The sequence below is a fragment of the Camarhynchus parvulus genome, chromosome 29 (assembly GCF_901933205.1).
Source record: "Camarhynchus parvulus chromosome 29, STF_HiC, whole genome shotgun sequence".
Classification (NCBI taxonomy): domain Eukaryota; kingdom Metazoa; phylum Chordata; class Aves; order Passeriformes; family Thraupidae; genus Camarhynchus; species Camarhynchus parvulus.
In genome coordinates, this window is record NC_044599.1 from 918,081 (window position 1) to 945,371 (window position 27,291).

Below are 27,291 nucleotides of genomic sequence, written 5' to 3' on the forward strand. Positions count from 1 at the left end.
TGAGCTTTGCTTCAGCACATCTTAAAAGCTCTTAAGGATGTTCTTGGCCCAGATCCAGAAAATGTTTTAAGAGCTTGCAGCCATTTTGAAATGGAGTTTTAATATGTCAGCAGCAGAATGGAAAACTAGGAGAGGGTTTAAATTGCCAAACACTTCTTGGCTTTTGGGCTTTTCTTTCTATTGACAAGACCAAGTGGAGATTTAGTCAGGATTTTATAGGGTACCCAGGGGAATGGTGGATCTCGGAGCTGTCGTAATCCATGAGCAGATTGGAATTCTGGCACCTCACTGGGTGTGAGGGCTGTGCTGAAAGGCCCAGGGATGATGGGCTTTACAGGCAGGAACAATTCAACAGGTTTTGGGGTCTAAAAGGAGAAATCTGGGCAGAGCACGGGGAGAAAACAAGGAACTGCCTTAGGTGCAGTCACTTAACAGGTGAGGGACTAAGCAGGAAGAACATGGAGTTCATGTTTGATAGGGAATGGGATGAAAACTTAGATTTCTTCATGGAAAGGGTGGTCAAGCATTGGGAGAGGCTGCCCAGGGAGGTCTGGAGTCCCCATCCCTGCAATGTCCAAGGAATGACTGGACACTCAGCACTCTGTGGGCTTTGGGAAGTTCCTGTCTTCTTCCAGCTCCCCTTATCCCATGTAATGTCCAGCACGGTCCTGGTGGAGGGTCCATTGCTCAAAAGGTGTGGGAGAGTTGGGAGATCCTTTTAAAAGAGATTTATAAAGGAAGGGGATGTGAGTCCTGGAAAGTTTGTGGTGTCAGGGATGGGGGGAGAGCTGATTCCTAGAATTGGGTGTCCCCTGAGCACTCTGTAATGGCAATTTCGCAAAACTTTTTAGGAGGTTTGTCCATGCCAAGGTGATCTGGTCGTTAATTCTTGATGCTGCAATTTAAGAGCTGTCCAGGGCTGTCTTTAAAGTGCTTTTGGTGGGGATGCATTAGTGGTTCTGCTAACAAACCTTCCTCTCTCTGTGCTGAACCACAATCTGATTTTGATTTCCTTTGCAAATAATTTACTGCTCAATGGTCTAATTTAACCAAACAAGCTCAAACACGTTGTTTCATTGACGAGGAAAATGACAAATTTCCTAAGAGTGAGTCTCCTGAGGAAGCCTGTGCTGGCAGAGAGCCCTGGTGGATTCCCTGGGGTTGGGCTCTGAGCTCAGGGCTGTGCCAGCTGGGGGTTGGAGACAAGAGTGAGTCCAGCTGTGCTTTGGGGCCATCCTGGAGAGGATAAAAACGGGATAAATGGTGCCAGGGAAAGGGCTTTGGCTTCTCAGTGCACTCAGATTGCATTTTTCCCTCTGGCTGGGATGGTGGGTGTGAAGCACCCACAGCCCCAGTTTGCCCCTGATGCTCCCGGTGCTGCTCTCTGTAGGGAGATGGACCAGCAGAATTCTGCCCCACAGTCACATGGATCATTCCACAGGTTCTGAATGAAGAAATGAACCTGAAATTCCTTCCACAGGTTCTGAATGGAGAAATGAACCTGAAATTCCTTCCACAGGTTCTTAATGAAGAAATTAATCTCACATCTTCGTCAGCTCTGTAGGGTAAAGCAGTGAGATTGCTGTGCTGGGGATGGTGGGTGACCTGTGTCTGCTGGGCTGGGGACCCTGCCCCCACATTTTGGTCCTGTTTGCCTGTCAGTCTGTCTTCCCAGGGATTTGTAACAGCAGGATTTGTTGTGGTTATTTAGGAAGTGTCATAATTCACTTGTGGGGAGTCCTGAATAAGTTTGAGATAAGACCTCTGAGTTGTTTTTAGTGATGTAGTTTATTTTCTTATTTTTTGCATAAGTAAGAAGGGTGAGTTCAGCTCACATTGTTACAGCAGAATTCAGAAAGTCACAAGACCCTTAGTTACAAGACCTTTTAAGGAGTTATTATCCAATAAAACACTGCTAGCAAAGATATTTATATTTTTGACCCAATCCTTAAATATTTCATTTTATAGAGCCATACTACAATGTAAACTTTTTTAGCCAATTGTGTTATAACACACAAACCTATAGTGCTATATTCTAAACTCCCTCTTTACCTCTGTACCTACTTTTATTATTTTCTATATTCTAAACTCTACAACTTCAGAGTTTCCTTTACTTAGCTTAACGTGTCTCTACTTTAAATCCACATTCTCACCTCTAACACTTAAGTTTAAAGGCCTTTTCCAAGGTCTCAGATCAAATCCTGTGTTTAATTTTCAATTTTAGCTTACAAGCCTCAAATTCTAGGAGTTCTTTACATTTCAGATTCCAGCAGGAAGGAGGCAGGGGCTGTGCCAGATCTGCTCCTGGGGCTCTGGGGAGCTGGGTTCTCATCCTTGGAAAGGAATAACGGGGTGTGGGAGAGCAAAGAGAGGCTTGGGTGGGAGGTTTGGCTTCTGCCCTGGCTGAGGTCTCAAATTAAATGGATTTTTGGGGTAGAATTACCCCTGGTGTCCTGGTGGGTGATGCCTGTGACGTTCAGGTGTGTTGTACCCTAATGGGAACTTCATAAAGGAGATTATTAAAAAAAACAACAACAGGCAATGGTATTTTTTACCCCAGAATTCTGTCTGCTTTGTACAATTCCTGCTATGATTTTCCTGCATTAACTCTCTCTCTCTCTCTTTCTTTTTTTCTCTGCAGACCTTTGTAGTACTAAACAGAGGGAAAACACTCTTCCGATTTAGTGCCACACCTGCCTTGTACATTTTAAGTCCTTTTAATCTGTTTAGAAGAATAGCTATTAAAATTTTGATACATTCATATCCTTTTTATTACTGAATTACCTTTGTGTATTTGTTGAAAATCTCTTAGCTCTTGTCTTTTGCTAATCTTTTCCATTTATTGAAAATCTATTAGCTGTTGTTGTTTGCTCACTTCTCAGGTATAAATGCCAGTCCTGCACCTGGAGATGTGGCCTCAGAATATGCACAAAATCCAGATTTTTACTGGAGGAAAAAGCAGTTCTTTAGCCACATCCAATGAAGGGAAATTCTCCTTTATTTTCCCCGTTCACACACGTGGATGAGTTTTGGAACAGAGGTGGCTTAAGGTTGTGCTTCACATGAAGGAGAGCTAGGCTTTAAAAGCTACTGAAATGGTTAAATGGAATTAAAATATAATGAAATAAATACTAAAATATTACATAGAAATAAACAGAGTTATTATCTGGAGAACAAACCACAGCCACCTTGTCTGTAATTAGACACTGCCTAATTTCTTGCTCTTTTGGCATCTCTAAAACATCCTGCTAATGGCAAAGCTCTTCCAAAATGTCCCATTGCAGAGCTTTGGAAGCACCATCTGATGGTGTTCTTAGGAGAAAAATAATGTATTTTATTGACTGAGCTGCTTCAGCCTGTTTATTTATTTATTTTTAGAAAATGGATCTAAAATGGAAACGCATCCACATGATTTAGAGGCTTCTATAATCTCCCTTCCTGTATCTCCGATGGAGGAAAAGCTTTTCCATCTTTTCAGAGTTGACTTGGGAATATTTTCTTTGGCTCTGATTTATTTCTCGTGGCCTTTCCTCCCCTGGATGTGCAGCTGAGGGATGAATTTCTGTCAGGCTGAGCCCGAGGTGCTGCTGGAGGCTCTGGGGTCTGTTTGAGTCTCCTGAAATAATTTTGAAAGTCAAATATCTGGATTTCACCACTCTGCTCCTAATTCAGGAGTTACTGAATACGTGGATTTGGGGGCAAGGATTAATTTAGGCCTCTGAATTGAGTTGCTGAGGCATACCAGAAAATGTAACATTGATGTATATAAAACTAATTTTAAAAGTATATTAAATTTATATAAACCAGAAAATTCACCAAATGGTGACATAAAATGCTATTGCTGTAGTCATATATGTTATATAGTATATATAGTTATAATTATATATAGTGATATATATAGTAATATGGTTGCATATATATACATATATATAACTATATATGTATATGTAGTTATATAATATATATGTTATGTAGTATATAAATAGCATATATAATACAATACATAACAATATATCATGTATTTATATTAACATTATGTATAGTTTATATTTATATTAAAATTGTTTATATAACATATAAATATTGTATATAAAGCAGTGTATATAGCATATAGTATTATATGTTATAGAGTATATAAATAGTATATATAATACAGTATATAAAAATATATAGTATATAGTCTATAAATAGTATATAGTCTATAAATGTTATATATAATACAGAGTATACAGCATATAGATATTCTATGCAATACAATACATTAAAAATAGAAATAATCTTCTTTCCCAGGACTGCTGGGAAATATTAGCAGCCCACAGAGAACAGCCTGGAAATGGTTGGATTTTCCTTCAGTCAATGACCTTTGGGGAATTTAAGGGGATTTGAAGAGTCACTGTGTGTCCCTTTGCTCCTTGACTCTGTCCCACAGTATTTAGCATGATCATTATGTGCACTATTTTGACCAACTGTGTATTCATGACTTTTAGTAACCCGCCAGAATGGTCAAAGAATGTGGAGTAAGTAGGAATTGTTGCATTTAAGTACCAAATACATGTTTGTAAGAACCTCCCAAAATGCTGAGTTTGCTCCTTTGAGGGCCCTGTTCCTCCCCATGCTTTTTTTTTTGCATGCTTCCCATGTTGTTTTTTTTTTTTTTTGTGGTTTTTGTGGGGTTTTTTGGTTTCTTTATTTTTGCTTTTGTTTTGGTTTGGTTTGTGTTTTGGTTTTTTTTGTGGTTTTTGTTTGTTTGTCTGTTTGTTTGTTTTTTTCTTTTATCTTTTGGAGCCTTTTATTTAAACCAAAGTCTTTACAATTCACCTTTTTTTTCCCCTACTAAAATGACATTTCCTCCTCCCAGGTACACATTCACCGGGATTTATACATTTGAATCACTCGTGAAAATCATTGCCAGAGGTTTCTGTATAGATGGCTTCACCTTCCTGAGGGATCCCTGGAACTGGCTGGATTTCAGTGTCATCATGATGGCGTAAGTTGTGTTTTTCCAGGGATTTCTGTGCCTGGGAGGGGACGAGGCCTTAGCAAAAGAGTAGGTTTATAAGGAAAAAGAAGATCAAGGAAAACTTCAGTGAACCCCCTTGATTTTTCCAAGGAAAGTTTTAGCCTGGTGGGATTTCAGCTCTAAACTGCAACAGCACGGAGGTAGTGGAGTTGCTACTGCAAAAAAAAAAAAGTAGGATTTTCTGTAAATTGCCTTGATTAATACAAGATTTTAGGTGGTTTATGCACCAGAGGGGCAGATCAGCATAGGAACCAAATATCTTCAAATTCCGGTCCCTACCACTCCTTCCTTGGGCTGTGACTGGAGGCTGGACTGTGATTAACCCATTAATAACCTGTTAATAAGCCATTATTAACCAATTTCCCATGAAGCTGCAGCGTCAGAAAGGAGACATTTGATTTTCCTTCCTCATTTTTTTCCCTTGTGCTGGATTGGGCTGATACTGAGGATCATGGGCATGCCTGAGTCGCGTCAGAAATCACACCCTGAGCCCAGAGTGAACTCCCAGTGTGGGTGCACACAGACCAAGTCCCACCTGGGAATTAGCAATCCCTTCATTTCTCCAGAAATTACCAAATCCCACCAGTTTTAAGGCATTGGTCTGCAAGGAGTGTCCCAAATCCCCCAGTGGGGATTGTAACCCTTTCCTTTCCAGAGGCCAGGCTTTGCCCGTGGGCTCTGTACAATTCTCTTTGTCAAGGGCATTATTTAAACCACACTAAGAGTTTTTTAAGCCCTTGAGGCCTTTCTGCAGCAGGAAAAATCTTCAATGTTGAGCACTTCTGTGCTTTTTCATACCAAGTTTCTCCCCACGTGGCACAGAGGAAATATTCTCTAAGCTGGGGTAAAATACAACCCTGTCTCTTTGCACTAAGCCTCTTCTCCCCTGTGTACCTTGGGTTTATCTGCTTGGAAAAAGAGAATCAAAGCTTCCTGTGGCTCACAAACAGACATTGAAGCCTAAAGGATTAAAAATGGAGGATGCTAATTAAAATGAAGGATGCTAATTAAATGGAAGGATGTTAATCAAAGCAGAAGATGATTATGTTTTCTTAAAAACATGAATTGAAGCGAATATACCTGAAACCCCTGATCTGAGGTACAGTCATGGAATCATGGATTGGTTTGGGCAGGAAGGCACCTTAAAGCTCATCCAGTCCCATGGGCAGGGACATTTCCCACTAGCCCAGGTTGCTCAGGGTGGTGTCACCAAATCTCCTCAAATAATTGGCATTTTTACAATTCTCTTCTTCAGCAGAGATTCAAAGTTTCAGATTCTCTCTAGGACTCTGAAGATTGGGGCACCATGATATGAAAAACATCTGAAGCTGTTGTAGAGGATCCAAAGCAGGGTCAGGAGGCTCTGGAGGAGTGGCTGAGGGCTCTGGGTCTGTTCAGCTGGAGGAGAGACTGAGGGGAGACTCATTGGGGGCTGCAGCTTCATCCCGAGGGGCAGCTCTGATCTCCGCTCCCTGTGAGCAGGGACAGGACACCAGGGAACCACTGCAGCTCTGCCAGGGGAGGGAGATCAGGAAAATATTCTTCTGCCAGAGGGTGCTGGGCACAGCCCTGAGGCTACCAGAGCTCCAGGAGCTGCTCCCAGGGATGCCCAGGGTGGGATTGTTGGGCTGTCTGTGCAGGGCCAGGAGCTGCACTGGATGATCCTTGGGGTCCCTTCCAGCTCAGGACATTCCATGATTCCAGGTGAGGATGAGTATCCAACCATGTACCTGGGCAAGCTGCTTGAGGAGCAGAGAGACTTAAACCACATTTTACCCCTGCACCTTTGTCTCTCTCTCTCTCTCTTTTCAATGCCAATTCTGAAGCGTTTTTAAATCACAAGCTGTTTCCTACAAGCAGACAATTTGTGCAAAGGAAGGTGACCCCAACGGTGCCATTAACTCTGGTTTAATTCTGCAGGTATATAACAGAGTTTGTAAACCTAGGCAATGTTTCAGCTCTGCGCACTTTCAGGGTTCTGAGAGCTTTGAAAACTATTTCTGTAATTCCAGGTAAGGCGGCCCCGGTTGGTGTTTAGCTGTCGGGTACAGGCCCCTGTGAGTGATGTATTGCTTTGTCTGTAGTTGTTGTTTTATTTTGGTGTGTGTATTGTCATGGTGTTTTTTGTGTGTGACCTCCCTCATTGCAGATATGTCACAGAGTTTGTGGACCTTGGGAATGTCTCAGCATTGAGAACTTTCAGAGTTCTCCGAGCTTTGAAAACTATCTCTGTAATTCCAGGTGAGAACCATTCAGCATTAAAGGCTGGGCTTGTGTGTGTCTCCTCTCTGTATTTCCCCTCCCCTCCTGCGCTGCTCATTCCTCAGAAATGGCACTGGGATTCTTTGGATGGGATTTGCAGTCTGTGTAACAAGGCAGTTTGAAATCAAGGCTCCTGAGCCATCAAATTATGGGATGAACAGGCTCCATATTTTTCTTTCCCTTTTTATGTGCGTTTCGTACTGATCTCTGAGACTAAAGCCAGGCTTTAAAGTTTAATTCCAGAGGAAAAGGATCAGGCTCCTCCTCAGGCTGAACAGTTTCTGGCTCAGGGACTTGCCCTGTTATTGTCAGTGGTTTTGGAGTTGCTTTAAGAATAATTTTATAAAGCCACAGAGCAAAACTCAACTAAGATTAAAACCTTTTTGCCCATTTCCTGTGCCATCCCGGAGCTGGATTTGTCAGGACCACCCTTCCCAAAGCTGCTTCTGGACTTGTAACTCTGCTGGGTGTCACAGAGTGAGCAGTGGCCCTTCCTTTGGGACACCATGCAGACATTATGGACTGAGAATCCCAGAATTCCCATCTGGTTTGGGTTGGGAGGGACCTTAAAGCTCATCTTGTTCCACCTCCTGCCATGGGCAGGAACACTTTCCACTAGACCAGTTTAATCCCAGCTCTGTCCAACTTGCCCTGGAACACTTCCTGATCCTGAATTCTTCTATAGAAAAGCTTCATGCACATAGTTCCTCAAAAGTGCCCCTAATTCTGAGGTCAAGCTCAAGGCTGAGGTTCTACAGGCACTCAGACATCTCCAGGTGCTCAACCTGTTACCCAAAATAATTCCTTGATGAGTTTTGGTCTCAGTTCCTTTGTGGTTTGTTCCCTCATGCATTCCCTGATCCTGCAGTGCTGGTTCTTTCTCAGGCTGCCAGGGACCAGCCCGTGGATTTGTAGGGCTCATCCCTTTTGTCCCATCCCAGACTGCCAACCCCATCAGCTGGACCTGCCTGTTGTGCATGATGATGATGATGGTGGTGGTGGTGATGCTCCTACATGGCACCTGCTTTCCTTGCACCCAGTGAGAACATGCTGGAGTGATGTTCCTACTGAGCCTTCCTTCATGTCTGGTGATTTTTAAGAGCAAAAGGCCTTTGGGAATTGCTGTGAGGAGTGGGTCTGAGGGGTGGTTGTCGTTCTCTCAGCCTGCTCCAGAGAGCTCTGGCTTGCTCAGAGGAGAAGCATTGATGCTAAACCAGTTTTGCCTGTGTTTTGCTTTCTTAATTCTAGCAATGTGGAGATGATGCAGCTTTCAGGAGCTGGTTGCTGGCTGTGTGACAGCATGCCTTGTGTTCCCATGGAGGGGAGCAGAACAGCTCAGTTTTGGATCATTCTCTCCATAGAATTCAAAACTTACAGAGTTTTATTTCAAATGGCCAGGGTTGGGACTGAGCCCTGCTAAGTTCAGCACAATTTTGATGTAATTTTTATTAGAGGGAAAATTTGCTGCATATTTTCAGTGAATAAAAGGGGTAATTTGCCACACACAGCCAAGGGGATCCTGTTTGGGTGTTGGGGACACTGAGCACACCTGAAATGGCAAAAACTTTGGGGTTTTGTATCCATTTTTGGGGGAGGGTTGTCCAGGTGTGTTTCTGCAGCACATATCTTGGCCCCCTCCATTTTTTGACAGCAGGAGGAGTGTAAAGCATTTGAATAATTGGCCTTTTGGGTTATTTATTAGGAAGCATAAAGTGCTCTTTATGGGTTTTACCACTATCATTTCACAGAGAAAAAGTGATTTTTAGAATACACTCAATATTAAAATATAAAGGGGCTCCTCTTCTGCTTCAGCACGTGGAATGGGAATTTTAACTCTGCTGAGCTGCTGAGAAACTCATTTTAGTGTTTTGAGTGCCATCTACACCTTCTGTCAATTACTGAAATTAAGGTGTCTTTGAGACAAGATAAAAATGGGAAATACCACCAGAATTTGACATGCCATGGACAAAGTTCTGTGCTCTCTATGGATCTGTGTGACAGGAGCAAACTGTGACACCCATGAGCTAAACCACCAAAATATTCCTTTGGTCGTTTTTTGGTGGAAAACCTGTATGAAACCCTGATGGTCTCAAGAAATCTTCCATATTGGCGCTTGAGTTCTTGTATTTTAATTGCTACGTGGGTCACACCTGCATTCCACAGGATCCAGGGAAACCTGGACCCACAGAGCACAGGGTGGTGGCTGCAGCTGGAAGTTGTTTGAGTTGTGTTTGTTGAAGTGTTCCCAGTCCTTGGACTGGGATCTCTCCTGCTGCCAGTCCTGGTTCCAAACTTCTCCTGGCACACCTGAGAGAGAGCAGCATCCAAAGCAGGAGCCCAGGTGCTGGTGCCCGTGGGTGCATGTGCAGAGCAGAGCCGTGGGATGAGCATGGCAAGAGGTGCTGGGGGTGATGCATCTGCCACAGCAGCAAAATCCTGCTCTGGGTTGGAAAATCCATGGGAAGTTTGGATGATGGGAGTAAATGACACTTCAAAATAGAATTTTTATGAGGAATGTGTCTGCAACTGTTTGTTTTGGAAGCTTTATGTTCCTGGGATGGTTCTAACCTCTGTTGGTCTACAAGGTTTTTTTAGGAGGAGGTTGGAAGGGGTCTAAGGTTCTGCTCGAGGGTTTATTGCAAAATGTTCATGTGGTCTCAGCTGAAACCTTGGATCTGACTGACCCCAAGTCCAGCAGTGATTTTTTAAATTTTATTTCTCCTTTCTCCCTTCACTGCTTATTTATAAACCACAGAATCATCCTACTTCACACCAGAAAGGCTGACTAAAGGAGTCTAATTGAGTGTTGTTTCTGCATCCAAAATTCTAGCTAGCTTAGACCTGTCGCCTAAAAATTGATTCTGAGTTCTCCCCATTCACAAGTTCTGCCTCTCACCGACCAGACTGGTGTGGGAAACCAGCAAGATTCCTTTTGGAATATCTTATTTTTGATCCTGAGCCTGTTAATGATCCCAGTGGCCTCAATAAATCCCAAAGCACCGATGCTGTGGGTGAGGCCCTGCCCTGGCTGTAACCAAAGCCACCTCTGAAAGGGAAGATTCTGCTCCTGCAAGGGAGGGGAAGTGCTGAGACAGCTCAGTTGAGCAGGAGAAACTCAAGATGTGGAGAGTTAAAGGTATTTGGTCTCTGTGTGTTGTTGCAGCCAGTGAGCTCAACTCAAACGTGGCTCAACGTGCCCGCGAGGATTTTTGTGGCAGCAAATCCCAATTTGATCCTCATTTGACAAACCTTGTGTGTGGGGAGGAGTGATTCTCCGTGTTCTGCAGTCCTGCTGTGAGGCTCAGGCACTCTCAGGGACAGACATAGGGATTTTGGTTTGTTCTGACCAATCCTTGCCTCCATCCCAGTGTTGTACTGGCTGGAAATCCTGACCACACACGTTGTTCCCAGGAACCTCAACCATTCATAGCCACAACCTTTCCCAGAGTAGAGTCACTCTAAGGTACTGTATTAATCTGGATTTTCAGTGTGTTTTCCTTCTACAGGAGTGATTGCTAGTCTTGTTTCCTCCTCCACAGGCTTGAAGACCATCGTGGGTGCCCTGATCCAGTCTGTTAAGAAGCTGTCGGATGTGATGATCCTGACAGTTTTCTGTCTCAGTGTCTTTGCCCTCATTGGGCTCCAGCTGTTCATGGGCAATTTAAGGAACAAGTGTGTGATCTGGCCAATTAATGTGAACGAGACCTTCCTGGATAATGGCTCCAGGGGCTTCGACTGGGAGGAATACACCAACAATATGTGTAGGTATTTCTACACCGAGGGTCTCTAAAACCTCCTGACTTGACTCGATGCAGGGGTTGCAACGTGGCTCATGCTGTGGTGTGTCTGGTTTTCACAGTAAAAAACCCCCTGGGCAGAAGTTTTTCAGGTTTTTTTTTATTTTGGATCTGACCTTGTTGAGATGTTCCTAGTTGAATTCATCCTTTTAGAAGTGTTTGGATGTGCTCTTTTAGCTAAATAATTAGTAAAAAAATATTTTTACTGACAAATTTCTCAGCAGTGCTTTTGGGGGTCTTTTAAGTGAGGGTTTTAATAGTGTTATAGTCTGTTAAATCCTCTAACTCCATATGTGTGTGAATGTAACCTCTTCTTTTTCATCTTCAGCAAATTTTTACATCATTCCTGGTGCCCCCGACCCTTTGCTCTGTGGTAACAGCTCAGATGCAGGGTGAGTGTTGAGCTTCATTAACAATCAGTTATCCCTGATGTTACCTAAAGCTGGCACAACCTTTGGGATATTCCCTGTTGCTTCCTCTGTTGGTTCTGGTGTTACGTCACCAGGTTTCAAATTTTTTAACCTAATTATGAATCCATTGCTGATGCAATGTAAGGGACGTTTTCCCTGTCGGGAGGCAGCTATGGCCACCAATGCCAGTGGCATTATCTCCTCTGAATCCAATCACAGAAGGGTGGATGGAGGCTCAGAAACGGGAACTTGCCATGTGCTGTTGATTTTCCACCCTGACCTTCAGCTCTGAAGACCCTTCTGGCCCAAGCTCCTGCCTTGGGCTCAGGCTTGGGGAAAAGCTGCGCCTTGCAGCGTCTCATTTCTGTAGGACAGTGGGAGCAGGGCTTTCCTGAAATCCTGTCTCCTTGTCTGCTGAGCTTAAATGACATGGAAAGAGCTGCTGTTTGTCAGGAGAGTGGGCCCTGACCTGGCTGCTGTCCCTCCCCAGCCAATGTCCAGAGGGATACACGTGCATGAAGGCAGGACGGAACCCCAACTACGGCTACACCAGCTTTGACACCTTCAGCTGGGCTTTTCTGGCTTTGTTTCGCCTTATGACTCAGGACTTTTGGGAAAACTTGTATCAATTAGTAAGTAAACACTTTGCTTTGGTGTTGTACATGAGGAGAATCTGGGGGTAAAAGAGGAAAGGGAAATGTGAGAAGCTTTGTTTTATTCCTTCTCTCCAAAAGAATGCAAGTAAAGCTTCACAGTGAGGTTTTTTGGGGGGAGGAAGGGGGACATTATTGTCAGCAGGTGTTGGGCTTTAAGTCCAGAAGGGATGGTGGGTCTAGCTGAGCTGTGAATTAATTTGGGAGGAGCCTTAGCACTGGCTGCAGGAGGCTGTGAGCATTCAGCTCTGCTCACAGAAGGGTGCTCATGCTCTTTGGAGGGCACAGAGTTTTCTCCTGACCTGAGGGTGCCTTGGGGACCTTGCTGAAGCAGCTTTTTCTTGATTTGGTTTGTTTTAAGGGAGTCTGAGCATTGGGTTTCACACTGTGCCTCTGAATTCTTTTCAGTTTGGATGCTCCCTTAAGGGAGGAAGGTGGATGTCACCTTTTGTGTTCATGGCTAAGGAGTGTGCAGGGAAAATGCTGAGCTCTGGAATATTCAGCACGGCTGGATTTTCTTAGAAACATTCAGGTCAAGAAACTTGGGATCAGCTCTTGCATCTCGTGTCAGGGAAGCCTGAAGTTGGTTTTTTTTCCCTTTTCTAATCCCTCTGCCATTCTTTTCCACTTCCAGACTTTACGAGCGGCAGGAAAAACCTACATGATCTTCTTTGTGCTGGTGATCTTTGTGGGATCCTTCTACTTGGTGAATCTGATTTTGGCTGTGGTGGCCATGGCCTACGAGGAGCAGAACCAGGCGACCCTGGAGGAGGCAGAGCAGAAGGAGGCAGAATTCAAGGCCATGTTGGAACAATTGAAAAAGCAGCAGGAAGAAGCACAGGTGAGAAAAAAAGAAATTCCTCTCTGTAGGGGTGGTGAGGCCCTGGCCCAGGTTGCCAGAGGAGCTGATTTTAGTGCCTACACAAGCAGACTATAAAAATTCTAACAAATTCTGTCTGCAGGTTTATTCCAAGGAGAGAATAAACCTCTCAGTCCTGCCCTAAAGTCTTCTACTCCGGTGCATTAAGCCAAACTCTTTTCTTCAAGCAGCAGATGGAGCGTTAATGGTGGAAAGATGTGATTTATTTTTCCTTCCCTTGCCTACACCTTCAGGCTGCTGCCATGGTCACCTCGGCAGGGACGGTGTCTGAAGATGCTGTGGAAGATGATGGTGGGGGGAGGATGTCCCGGAGCTCCTCGGAGATTTCCAAGCTCAGTTCCAAGAGTGCCAAGGAGCGTCGGAACAGGAGGAAGAAGCGGAAGGACAAGGAGCTGTCGGAAGGAGATGAGAAGTGTGACAATGAGAAGGTGTTCAAGTCAGAATCTGAGGATGGCATGAGGAGGAAAGCGTTCAGGCTGCCAGATAACAGGCTGGGGAGGAAATTTTCCATCATGAACCAGGTAGTTTTCTGTTCCTTCACTAATGTTTGTGGTTGCTTGAGGTCAGGATAATATTCTGTTTAGGTTCCTGTTGGCACCTCAAGGGTTCTGCCCACTGTCCTGAACTCTGTTGGATCAGGAGAACACTTAGGGCCCGAGCTGATGACTCTCACACACACTTCCCCTGGCAGGAATTGTTCCTGAGGAATCCAGCCAGGTAACTCCTCCACTGAAACAGCTCAAGCAGCCAGGAGTGAGCAGCTCTCACAGTGCAGCCAAGGAGAGAGGGGTGATGGTCTGTGCAGGCCTGGAGAGGGAGGGAAACAGATGGACAGAGACCATTTACAAAGACCTGGAGTGCCAGGACAAGGGACAATGGTTCCCCAGTGCAGAGGACAGGGCTAGATGGGATATTAGGAAGAAATTCCCTGCTGTGAGGATGGGGAGGTCCTGCCACAGGTTGCCCAGAGAAGCTGTTGCTGCTCCATTCCTGGAAGTGTCCATGGGCAAAAGTTGTTATGCTGCATGGATTGGTCACTCAAACCCTCCGTGTGTACGTGCAGGGAAGGTTGCTTGTGAGAGATAATGTTAATTTTTCTAGTTTACAGTGTAGAGTTAAGTCTAACAGTGTAGTTGCTATCTAAAGAGTTTATACAGGTGCCAGTTGTTTTTGATCCAGGAATAGATTGGTTTTGTTAACAAACTGATCACAACAGGATTGCTTTCACATGGGAACTGCAAAATGCTAGCTTGGCTTAGAAGAAATGACTTCTTAAAGAAGAAATTGCTTCAAAAGGCCTGATTTTGAGAGGACTTCCTCTATCATTTTTCCACCTGACTGCAGTGTGATGGCAAATGGGTCCCTGCTGGGTAATAACTGACATAGACTCCGAGTATTACAGAAGGCTGATTATTTCCTTTATTAAGAAACCCATACCTTTATAGACAGTTATGATATAGTGGACCTAATTGATCCTCCAATCAAAACACCATCACCATTGCCTAATTAAGAAACCACCCTTTAGTAAACAAATCTCCATAACACATTCCACACATTCACAAACACCAGGTGCAGCAAGTTAAGATAAGAATTGTTTCTCATTCTTTTCTCTGATCTTCTCGCAGACTTTCCCAGAATGATGCCTGGGAAAGTTGTCTGTTTCTCTCTGTGACCAGAGAGCTGCAACACTCACTCTGTCCTCCTCTTCCTCCCCCAGTCTCTCCTCAGCATCCCGGGCTCCCCTTTCCTCTCCCGCCACAACAGCAAGAGCAGCATCTTCAGCTACAAGGGGCGCTTCCGCGACCCGGGCTCGGAGAACGAGTTTGCTGACGACGAGCACAGCACGGTGGAGGAGAGCGAGGGCAGGAGGGACTCGCTCTTCATCCCCATCCGCGGCCGCGACCGGCGCAGCAGCTACAGCGGCTACAGCGGCTACAGCCAGGGCAGCCGCTCCTCGCGCATCTTCCCCACGCTGCGCCGCAGCATCAAGAGGAACAGCACCGTGGACTGCAACGGCGTCGTGTCCCTCATCGGGGGGCCGCCCTCCAGCATGCCTGGTGGCCGCATCCTGCCCGAGGTAGCTTCTGAGCCTGGGCTGGTCTGCTGAGCATGGTGTGGTCAGCATGGTGTGGTCAGACGAGCATGGTCTGGACAGCATGGTCTGCTGAGCATGGTCAGATGAGCATGGTCTGGTATGACCAGCGTGGTCTGCTCAGCGTGGTCAAACGAGCATGGTCTGGTCAGACAAGCATGGTCTGCTGAGCATGGTCTGACCAGTGTGATCTGACCAGCATGGTCTGACCAATGTGGTCTGACCAGCATGCCCATCTGTTTGGTTCTAGTACAGAGAATTAATGACACTGTATGTAATCAGAAATGTTCTCTAAAATACAGTCCGTGATTTGTCTAAGGTTGCAGAGCACTGATCCAACCCAACAGAAAAAAGGGCTTGAGTTTTGGTTGGACCACTTGCATATTGTAGGAAGGTGGGAAGGACAGAGGGATGCACAGAATATAGAAAATACAGAATATGGAAATGCAGACTAAGTGCTGCATTTCTGGGCTGAGAGTGGGTAAGAGAGAAGACTCAAGTCTGTATTAATCACCATCTGAATTTTTCAGGGTACCACTGAGATTGAAATTAGGAAGAAGCCTGGTGGGTCTCTGTTGGTCTCAATGGATCAGGTGAATGCATCCTATGGAAGGAAGGATCGGACCAACAGTGTCATGACTGGGTTGACCAACACCCTTGTTGAGGGTAGGTGTGATTTGGGGATTAGAAGGGGATCCTTGAGCCCCTTCCAGTGCCTGAAGGGGCTCCAAGAGAGCTGGAGACAGACTTTGGACAAAGGGCTGGAGGGACATGACACAGGGAATAGCTTCCCACTGGCAGAGAACAGGGATGGGTGGGATATTGGGAAGGAATTCTTCCCTGTGAGGGTGGGGTTGCCCAGAGGAATTGCCCCATTCCTGGAAGTGTCCAGGGTCAGGCTGGACAAGGCTTGGAGCAACCTGGTCTAGTGGAATTCAGCTCCTCCTGCTTTAGAGCAGTACACATTCATGCATGATTTTGCCTAAATCTGCTTATTTTGAGTCTTCATTAATAAAGAAATATTTATTAGACTTTATTTTACTTAGTTTTGGCATCCAAATTGCAGAGATGGAGGTAAAGGCAACAAAAGAGTTGTAACTTCACAATTAAGAGAATGCAGTGTGGAGATCAGAGGAATAAGGCAGTGTCAGGTCTGGGTGTTCTGTCTTCTGTCATCTCCAAGCACTATAGAGACCTTCCTTTGCTCCAGGCCGTGGGAGAGAAGGATTGGAGCTGCACTGGGAGCTGCAATGTGACAGCTGTCAGAAGACAAAGGGGCTGTTGGCTGGTGGGAATTCTGGAATGGACAGCACATGGAGATGAGATTTCCCAATATGTCATGCAGGAGCCAGCAAGAATTCATGAACAGCAGCCACATGCGGTTGATGATCTCAAATTCCTGCTGTCTCCTGCAATAAAATTGTAGGAAAACTAAATATACTTAGAAACAGAGCAGGGTTTTGCTGCCGCTCCCCTCCTGCGCAAACGCCTACGGGCTCCAGTGCCACGGGCCTCTTTTTAACTTCAGAAATTCCAAGGCAACTAAATACTAAGCAACCAGAGAACCAATGGGAAGGAGAGCACAGTGGTCCTTTCCCTTCCCATAAAAAATAAAAGGTGAGGGTGCACAGCTGCATGGCCTGACTGGAACCAGCAAGTCAACAAATGGGGACAGCTCCTCTTTTGTATTTTTTTCCCCTAAGCACTTGAGATAAGCCAGTGTAAAAAAGAAAAAGAAAATGGACACAGCATTTCTGTGCTTGATTTCTGTAAATGGATGTAGTTAGTCTTAATCAGGTTATTCCTGTTGAAAATCCTTTGCAGCATTATGTCACCTCTTTCCTCTTTTAGACCATGTCTGTGTTCAGCACAGAATTCATCTCAGTTATTTAAAAACTGGCAGCAAAGGCAGTTTGGAATCTGTAACTTTAGTTTTAACTGCTTTACCTTGATCAGTTCTGAGTTAAATATAGCCCTTCATTTGGAATAATTTGCATTGAATCATCCTGGTGGGGCTGAAGCACAGGGTTAGAACTGCGGGTTTGGTGACCTGGTGCAGGTGTTGTGTAGGGACAGAGGAAAAGTCATAGAGCTCAGTAAAATCATGAAATCCCAGAATCCAAGAATCCTTGAGGTTGGAAAAGAGCTCCAAGGTCATTGGATCTGACCTGTGACAAATCCCCACCTTGTCACCCAGGCCAGAGCACTGAGTGCCACATCCTGTCATTCCTTGGTGACACCCAAAGATGAGGGCTCCAAACCTCCCTGACCATCCTGTCTAGGAAGAATTTCTCACTGATGTCCAGCCTGCCCACAAACTTGACCCAACTCTTCTCTCGTGTCACCTCCATGGCTATTTTCACAAAGTTTGCAGTTTTGTAATTCTTCGGCCTCAGAGATAAAGCCTGAACTCTGTTTTGTTTTGTACCTGCAGAGCTGGAAGAGTCCCAGAGGAAATGTCCCCCTTGCTGGTATAAATTTGCCAATACCTTCCTGATCTGGGAATGCCACCCATACTGGATGAAGCTGAAGGAGATTGTGAACTTAATTGTCATGGATCCTTTTGTTGACTTGGCCATCACCATCTGCATCGTGCTGAACACGTTGTTTATGGCCATGGAGCACCACCCCATGACCCCCGAGTTCGAGCACGTGCTCTCTGTGGGAAATCTGGTAAGGAAATCTGCTAAATACTCCCCACAGGTCTGCTCCTACTGGGATGCCTGGAGTATTGATGTGGGCTTGGACTCAGAATCAATTGCATTGTTGAGACTTAGCCTGAAGATCTGAAAATAAGTTAAAAATTACTCTTTGCCTATTCTTTGTCTGTCTCTCCTCCCTACTCCAGGTTTTCACTGGGATTTTCACAGCAGAAATGTTCCTGAAGCTCATTGCAATGGATCCATACTATTATTTTCAAGAAGGCTGGAACATCTTTGATGGGTTTATTGTCTCCCTGAGTTTAATGGAGCTGAGTCTGGCAGATGTGGAGGGACTTTCTGTGCTGCGATCTTTCCGATTGGTATTTCAAATTCCAGCTCTTTTTCAGTGTTATTATTGTGGAGCTTAGAATCACAGAATCATGGAGTGTCCTTAGTTGGAAGGGACCCACAAGAAACATCCAGTGCAGCTCCTGTCCCTGCACAGACACCCCAACAATCCCACCCTGGGCATCCCTGAGAGTGTTGTCTGAACATCCTTTGAGCTGTGGCAGCCCTGGGGCAGTCACCATTCCCTGGGGACCCTGCTCAGTGCCCAACCAGAGGAAGAACCTTTTCCCAATATCCAACCTATCCCTTCCCTGACACAGTTCCAGCCGTTCCCCTCACATAAAGAATTTTTTCCCATTTACACAGGACAAGGGAAGATCACTTTTTTCTGGGTTTGGAGAGGACAGAGATCTAGTGGTGCCATTTTTTATGGTCTCTTCTTTCTTCAAGACTGCTCTTTATGAAATCTGAGCAGCAGCTTGTTGCATTTGGGCAGGGAAGGGTGACTTTTCCTTTGGGAAGGGAGATCAGTGTGTGGGGAATAACTAAGTACAAAATACTCAAGCCCAGTTTTCCATCTGCTCCCTGTAACCTCAGTAGCAGAGGCATGGACTTACTTTTATGTAAAACACAAGATGGTTGTCGTTTAGGAAGTTCTGCTTTATTTTCCTCTTTGCTGAAGATCTGTTTGTTTTGGTGGTTTTTTTTGTAGCTGAGAGTCTTCAAACTGGCCAAGTCCTGGCCCACTCTGAATATGCTGATAAAAATCATTGGTAACTCAGTGGGTGCCTTGGGGAATTTGACCTTGGTGCTGGCCATCATCGTGTTCATCTTCGCCGTGGTGGGAATGCAGCTCTTTGGCAGAAGCTACAAGGAGTGTGTCTGCAAGATCAATCCGGAGTGTGAGCTACCCCGCTGGCACATGCACGATTTCTTCCACTCCTTCCTTATTGTCTTCCGTGTGTTGTGTGGGGAGTGGATTGAGACCATGTGGGATTGTATGGAAGTGGCAGGACAGGCCATGTGCTTGATTGTCTTCATGATGGTCATGGTCATCGGAAATTTAGTGGTCAGTAAATGGTTACTGATGGGCTTTCTTGGTTGCCTCTGGGTGGGGTAGGACTTGGGGAGACCCCCAGGATGAGGGAGTGATGGTTTGTGAGTCTGTTCCTGCTCTGTGGAAGTCCCTCTTGGCCTTTGATCTGTCAGTAGTAGATTTTGGTAGTGCAATGTTAAAGATGTTTTTTGCTTGATGAGGACCTTAAACAGTCACCTGTTTAAGCAGGTGCAGGTAAAATGAAGCATTTTGCAAGAAAAGCTGAAGGTATAAAAGCCTCAGTCAAAGTGCACAGACCTGACCTGATGGGAAAAAGAAGCTAAAAGAAGCAAAAACTGGCATTTTAATTGCCAGAAAACAAAATAATTTGGTGCACAGGAGACGGTCCTGAAGTGTTAAAATGAGGAATGGAGGTTTCTTCTAAAACCTGCCCACTGGCTCAGTCATGAGGTGCTGTTGTGTTCAGGAATGGGCTGTGAAACTGCACGGCCTGTTGTGTGGGAGGTTGGACTAGATCATGATGCTTCCTTCTGGCCTTAAATTTCATGAAGAAAAGTCTGTGGAGGAAAATGTGAGCAAGAATGAAGTCACATGAACAGTCGCAATTCTTCAAAGTAGTTGTGAGCTCTCTCTGAGAGGTCTTGTCTTGCCAAAGGGTTTTGATAATAAAAGTCTTGGGGATGGTCACTAAATGTGGGTGAGGAAGTAGAGCTGGGAGTGATCACTCAAAATGCCAAGATTTTCCCCATTTTCTTTGAGGCAGAGATGGGACTAAATCAGTAAGGCTGAATTTAAATCCCATGGGGATTAAATCCCTCTCTGACATCTGCAGTCCAGATCCTGCAAGGGGCTCCATCCAGGGACCCCTGTACCTGTACCTGTACCTGCCCTGGACCCCTGGGACTCCTCAGGGCTGCACCAGAATCCCTGTTCAGGGAACTTTTTGCAGCATCAGGGGGTCATACCTTGAACCTGGGCGCCTGAATGAGTTTGTGGGACACCAGAGCTGGTGTTGGGAGACAGCTCTGCAGCACCAGCAGGGCATGGGTGCTGAGAGCTCTGCTCAGCTTTGGGAATCCCCCCTTTGTGTGTCAGTCCAGCATCAGCTCTTCCCTTTCAGGTGCTGAACCTGTTCTTGGCCTTGTTGCTGAGCTCCTTCAGCGCAGACAACCTGGCAGCCACGGACGACGATGGGGAGATGAACAACCTGCAGATCTCGGTGATCCGCATCAAGAAGGGCATTGCCTGGACCAAGGCCAAGGTCAGGGAGTTCATGCAGGCCCACTTTAAGCAGAGAGAGGCCGACGAGGTGAAACCCTTGGATGAGCTGTACGACAAGAAGGTAAACTGCATTGCCAACCACACCGGGGCCGACATCAACCGCGACATCGACTTCCTCAAGAACGGCAATGGCACCACCAGCGGCATCGGGAGCAGCGTGGAGAAATACATCATCGACGAGGACCACATGTCCTTCATCAACAACCCCAACCTCACCGTGCGCGTCCCCATCGCCGTGGGCGAGTCCGACTTCGAGAACCTCAACACGGAGGATTTCAGCAGCGACACGGATCCTGATGGCAGCAAAGAGGTGGGAGGGAGGGCTCCAAATCCACTCCGGGCGTTGGGAGGGAGGGCTCCAAATCCACTCGGGGTGTTCAGCCCACTGGGAGGGCCTGGAAACCTCTGGGCAGGGAGAGCTGTGTAGTTCCAGCACTCAACTTTTGTTGGTGTTGGGATGTTGTCTTTGCGCTCAAAACAGAATTTCTTGTGCTAGTAGCTCTGTAGAAAGCCACAGATACTTACATAATAAAAATATAAACAAAATAAATATATACAATCATAGAATGGTTATATAAATATATATACTATATATATTTGTATATAAAATATATACATAAATAGTACAATATAAATAATAAATAATAAAAATATATAAATAATAATAAATATATATTAATAGTATAGCAGAAATACTATATATTTATATATACTATATATTTGTATGTCCTAAATATGTTTGTGTTTAATTTTTATATTTAGTATATATTTATATATTATATATATTATATATATTATATATATTTACCATAGTTATAGTAAAATAAATATAATCATAGTAAAATATAATAGAAAATAAATAATATATATAATTATAAGATACAGTATACAAATAATAAATATAATAAATAAATAAATAAATAAATAAATAAATAAATAAATAAATAAATATATAAAATAGGAAAATATATGTAATCATAGAATGGCCTGGGTTGAAAGGAGCTTAAAGATCATTTAGTTCCAAGCCCCTCCATGGACAGGGACACCTTTCATAATGTGAATATTCAATCCTGCCTGTCCTGTTAACATGAGACATAAGCTGGGTCAGGATCTCAGTGATTAAAGTGAGAAAACAACTTTCATGGCAGCAAATATGGTGAACAAACAGCTGAGTCATCGTGAAGTTTGGTGCTTTTTGGGATTGATGTTTGATATTGATTGGGTTGGGGTTTTGTGCTGCAGAAACTCGACGAGAGCAGCTCCTCTGAGGGCAGCACCATCGACATAAAGCCTGAAGTGGAGGAAGTGCCCGTGGAGGCACCAGAGGAGTACCTGGACCCAGATGCCTGTTTCACAGAAGGTGAGAAGGGAATGAAGGAAGAGGCTCTGGGGATGTTCTGGGGAGCAGTCTGGGTGAGCTCACCTCAGGGTTAGGTCAGCCCATGTCATAGTTGAGACAGAGACAACACAAAGCAAAAAATCCATTTTCAGAAGGTTTCAAACTGTTTTTATTATAGCATGCATGCTTTTTGTATGTTCTTACAAAACTCCTAAGTTTACACTTTACTCATTGGTCACGAGAGGCGAACAAAGTGCTCATTGGAATAATTGCAGGTTTCTCTTATTTATCCTTTTCTTTCTTGGTTTCTGTGTCAGCGACCTTGGTAGGAAATTCTTTCAGGGGTAAACACGGATCCTCTTATCAAACTTCTCTCTGAGTCACAGATACCGCTGTAAAACCTCTTCCACAAGCCTGGATCAGGGCTGGCTCTCAGCTTATCTCGAGGCCCTTCTTGGATGCTGGTGCACTAATTTGGAGGAATTTAGAAAGTGAAGCTTTCAGAGATGCAGCTGCCACTGCTAGGATGTAGATCATAGAATCATTCAGTAGTTTGTGTAGGAAGGGGCCTTAAACTTATCCAAATTTCCCCCCTGCCATGGTCAGGGACATCTCCCACCACCCCAGATTGCCCCAAACCCCATCCAGCCTGGCCTTGGGCACTTCACGGATCCAGGGGCACCCACAGCTTCTCTGGGCACCTGTGCCAGGGCCTGCCCACCCTCAGAGGGGGAATTTCTAAAGAATCAGAGATGACCTGTAGTAGAACAAGATGATTTTTGTGCAGCTGATGCCTTAAGTACTCAGAAGCAGAGTACTTTTCCTTTCCTGCAACTGGCCTCGATGTCTTTCGAGAGCCGATCCGTTACAGGAATTCCCAAGGCAAAAATGCTTTAAATGGTTCAAGGTTATTTTGTCAGCAAGTTTTCCATTTGTCTCCTTAAGAGCATGGACCTCACCAAATAGAACAAGCTGATCTGTTCCCAAATTGATGTCAGTTCTGGTGCCCAGGCACAGAAGTGGCAAAACAACCCTAAAATCCTCAAGAACGCAAAAATTTTAACTCACTCAGCATGGTTCATATTGGTGACATCTAAACTGCTTCTAGACAGTGAGAATTTAATGTTTTTACCTTAAATCCTGTGTTTCCTGAGTGAAGGTGTGCCCTGTCCCTGTTCCAGGTTGTATGCAGCGCTGCAAGTGTTGTCAGGTCAATATTGAGGAGGGGCTGGGAAAGTCATGGTGGACCTTGAGGAAAACTTGTTTCCTAATTGTGGAGCACAATTGGTTTGAGACTTTCATCATCTTCATGATCCTCCTGAGTAGTGGGGCTCTGGTGAGTAAAATAAAAATAAAAATAAAAAGTAAAACCCCAGCAGTTCAGAGGTGTTGGGCTTGGGGACATCAGATTGTGTACAGGAAATTTTGGGAAAAGGCAAATCTTGGAAATTCCTACCTGGAAAATGAAACAAGCTTTTCCTGATGTTTTTTGTTTAGTTTAAATTAAGAATAAAGTCTTCAAATCTGGATTCTGATCCTAGTTTGACTAGAAATGTGAGGATCTGGGGAAAAGTCAGCCTGTATCTATGTCTGATTTCACAGAATCAAAAAATTCCAGAAGCACTGAGGTTGGAAAAGCTCTCCAACACCATAAAGTCCAAGCTGTGACTGGAACAAAATCAATTTTCTATGTTTGATTTATATATATTTATAAAACATATGTATTTTATCTATGTCTATATCTATCTATTTATATCTATTTATATATAGTGTGTATGTATGTGCTTATATATAAAAAATATATTTTTAATATTTAATTTTTTTAATATTTAATTTTTTAAAAATTTAAAATATATATATTTAGCTCATCTATAACTGTACATTGAACTCACCTCAGTGTCATTTGAAGCTCCTGAACTGTGCAATAAATCCCATATAATGACATTTGCACCTGGTTATTTCCCAGGCTTTTGAGGATATTTACATTGAGCAGAGGAAAACCATCCGGACCATCCTGGAGTATGCAGACAAGGTCTTCACTTACATTTTCATCCTGGAGATGCTGCTGAAGTGGTGTGCCTATGGATTTGTGAAATTCTTCACCAACGCCTGGTGCTGGCTGGATTTCCTCATCGTGGCTGTATGTATCCTCTCCTCTTCCTTCTGCTTGGGATGGTTCCTCCTCAAGTCCTAACTGGGTCATAGATTTAACAATCCCAAAATATCTGTGAGTTCCCAAATCAAGGAAAAAACCCCTGAGCCCTTTGGGTGTTTCCTGTGCAGCTGTGGGATTTCTGCCCTGCAGGGACCAAGGAGGATTTTCCAGCCCTTGGCTCTTTTTTCTATGCTGAAAATGGAATTTTTAGGAGACCTGGCCATGTTTGGAGGTGTTACCGTGGGAAAGCTGTGCAGACGTGGAATTCCTTGGGGATATTTCTGGGAGTTGCATTCTCTGTAATCGTTTTCTTGCATTATTAATGATGAGGGGGTGATGAGGCAGCAGAACCTCCTCATCCCACCACCTCACTTCTGAACACTTGATTTGTGAGAATCTCAATCCTTGGAAAGCTGATTGTGCACAATCAAGTTCAGCATTACCAAAAGAAACAGGAAAGAAAAAGCAGGATCATATGAAAAAGAAAGCTGAGAGTAGTGTAGAGTGAGGGACAGATCCACCCTGGAATCCCCTGCAGAACGTCTTGGGAGGGAGGATAAATCTGAGAAATGAAAAAAGGGTGAATAAATTGTAGAATTAGAAGGAAAAAAAGACAATAGAGAGAAGTTTTAGCAATAAATTTGGTTCTGAAGCACAGCGAGGGAATTTAAAATAAATGGAATTTAAAATAAATGGAATTTCTGCTGTCCAAAGTGGTATAAAACGGTGTAATTCAATAGGAAATTTCAGAACCAGGAAATTTAGAATCCCGCATGCTTGGATTGTTTTGAAGCGTTGCATCACATCCATCTGGGATTCAGTGGCTCTAGTGACTGCCCCAAGAGCAAGTATGTTAAAAAAGAATTCCCAGTTTTTCCAGGCTTCTCCTTTGGAACACTCTGTGTATGATTCAGTTGCTGTTCAGCACCATTATCACTCTGGAAATATTCCTGAGTAGGTGGAAGGAACTATGCTTGGAATTCAGGGGCAGAAGTGACTCAAACCCTGTTTCCTGTAGGAAAATTGAAATTTGAAATTTTAATTTTTTTCTAAAAAATCCTCTCTGATCCCCTCAACACCTTTCCTTGGACACAACCTGCATGTTATAAGTTTTATTTTCTGACAGAAAAAAATTCTAAATAAATAAATTAAAATTTTGAAATAAATTAAGAAATAAATTTATTTTCTGGATCTCTCTTGCTGCCTGAAGATAAAGTATGAGTTTAATTCCAGTTTAATTCCAGTTTAATGGGCAGGTGTGGTACAAGTTTAGTTTCCTTCCCATGCATCTGGGAGTGGAGTAAAGATCAGGGACTTCACAGGCAGGGAGGGAATATTGAGGGAACAAGTGCAGAAGGGTTTGCAATTCCCAGGAATTTTAGAATTCCCTTTAGTTTTCCCTTGATGTCATGGACAGAAGAGTTGCACAATTTTCCCTGGGAAAAAAAAATTAAAAATCTGAAATGTGACTTTGAGGTGCCAAAATATCCCTCCACAAAACCTCAGCAATGCTTTGTGTCCTGTATCTGTTGAATCACACTTTTTTAACCCAAATTTTGTGGCGCGTCGTGGAAGGGGCTGGAGTGAGCCAGGGCAGCAGGGAATGAGCCTTTGCATCCTAACAACACTCTTGGATGTTATTTTGCAGGTTGCTATAGCATTGTCCAATTCCCCTCCTCCTCATCCCCAAAGCTTCCTGGGTGTGTTTGTGAAGACTTTTACTGGGTAATAATGAAGGATTCTGCTTTTCAGTCAATCTGGGATTCCCTTTGTCCGACCTCGGTGCCTGCTGTGTCTTCTGTTGGAATGTCCTCAGGGAATAATCCTCAAAGATTATTTATTAAAAGCTCAAACAGACTTTTCTGGCATGGTCTTAGAGTCCTGCTCGGGAGTGAGGTGTTATCCTGAGGGGAAAAAGCTCTAAAAACGAGAATTCTTTGTTCATGGAATGGTTTGGGCTGGAAGGGGCCTTAAAGCTCATCCAGTGCCACCCCTGCCAGGGCAGGGACACCTTTAACCATCCCAGGTTGTTCCTGTCCAACCTGGCCTTGGACACTTCCTGGGATCCAGGGGCAGTTTCCAGGGATGGGACGCTTCCAGTGTTATATTTACAATGCTATTTAAACACACCACATCTCTAAAAGCGTTGAATTTTTATGTTTCATTGTATTTATATTTAGGATTTGAATATATCAGGATTACCCTGGCTGAGCTGATTTTGCCTCACAAAAGCTTTGTTGGATCCTTTGGGACACCCCTGGCATGGTTCAAAGTAGTAAAATTTTAAAATGGGATGGAAAAACCAATCTATTGTGGCCACTTATTTTTGGGGAAGATACCATAGAATCCTGGAATGGTTTGAGTTGGAAGGAACCTTAAAATCATCTCATTCCAAGTCCTCTGCTATGGACAGGGGATTTCCATATGAAGATGGAAAAAGCACATCAGCCACATGCCCAAAAAAGTTAAAATCTCAATTTTCCCACACATTTATGCATTTAAAATTCAGATTTGATATTTCCCAGAAATAAGTGTGGAATAAGAATCATCCTTCTAATTAATTCTAATTATTATTCTAATATCTCTTCTATAAAAAAATGATACATAGGAAGTGTCCTATTCTGAGAATTCACCTGAAACCTCACGTGGTCCAGGAGGAGCTCCTATGTTTTTTTGTTTGTTGCTGTACATGGATGTCTTTTTATTTTTCCTTAAAAGAGGTTTATGTCTCTTCCTTATCTGTCTGAAGTGTGATGGTAGAGAAAAATGGGGAAAATGGTAGTGAAAAATGGTAGCAAAAAATAGGGAAAATGGTAGCAAAAAATGGGAATAGTGGCAGCTGCTGTGCCCTGTCTGTAACTGTTTGCACGTGGCCAAGTTGTGTCTGGACTTGGTGGGTTTAAGGATCTCTGAAAATTCAGATTTAGAGCATAAATCGGACTCTAGGCTGCTCAACAGGTTGCCCAGTATAACCCAGTACATCCCAGTCCTTCACTGCACACTCCTGTGGCTGCTGGGGTTGGGATTTGGGGAAAACCAGGGAAAATTTGGGATGAGATGGGAGGAAATGGGATAAAACAGGATTAGGATGAAGGAAAATGGAGCTGAGACTGGGAAAAATGGGAGGAAAACAGGATTGAGATGTGGAAAAAGGGGAGAAAACACCTGGACTGGAGGAAAGTGGACGATTCTGGAGCTGGGGTTGGGAAAAAATTGGGAAAACTGGAGATGTTGGCTTTGGGATGTGGAAAAAACCTTGGGAAAAGCAATTCCTGGGAATCCCCAGGCATGGTGACCATTTTCCCTCATCCCAGTCCTGTTTTATCCCATTTTCCTCCATCCCATCCCTGTTTTT

General features: G+C 44.1%; 1 protein-coding gene across 1 annotated transcript in view; it reads left to right on the top strand.

Moving 5' to 3' along the window:
- SCN8A (sodium voltage-gated channel alpha subunit 8) overlaps nt 1-27,291 on the top strand; it is a 56,307-nt gene that overhangs the window by 13,428 nt on the left and 15,588 nt on the right. The window contains exons 3-20 of the mRNA XM_030967215.1: nt 2,642-2,760; nt 4,428-4,517; nt 4,859-4,987; nt 7,170-7,261; nt 10,822-11,043; nt 11,408-11,471; nt 11,980-12,121; nt 12,777-12,983; nt 13,256-13,543; nt 14,740-15,099; nt 15,645-15,780; nt 17,549-17,787; nt 17,963-18,136; nt 18,817-19,173; nt 20,282-20,752; nt 21,685-21,802; nt 22,963-23,117; nt 23,748-23,921. Coding sequence (XP_030823075.1) covers nt 2,642-2,760; nt 4,428-4,517; nt 4,859-4,987; nt 7,170-7,261; nt 10,822-11,043; nt 11,408-11,471; nt 11,980-12,121; nt 12,777-12,983; nt 13,256-13,543; nt 14,740-15,099; nt 15,645-15,780; nt 17,549-17,787; nt 17,963-18,136; nt 18,817-19,173; nt 20,282-20,752; nt 21,685-21,802; nt 22,963-23,117; nt 23,748-23,921 — 3,537 coding nt within the window. The remainder of the gene's footprint in view (nt 1-2,641; nt 2,761-4,427; nt 4,518-4,858; nt 4,988-7,169; nt 7,262-10,821; nt 11,044-11,407; nt 11,472-11,979; nt 12,122-12,776; nt 12,984-13,255; nt 13,544-14,739; nt 15,100-15,644; nt 15,781-17,548; nt 17,788-17,962; nt 18,137-18,816; nt 19,174-20,281; nt 20,753-21,684; nt 21,803-22,962; nt 23,118-23,747; nt 23,922-27,291) is intronic.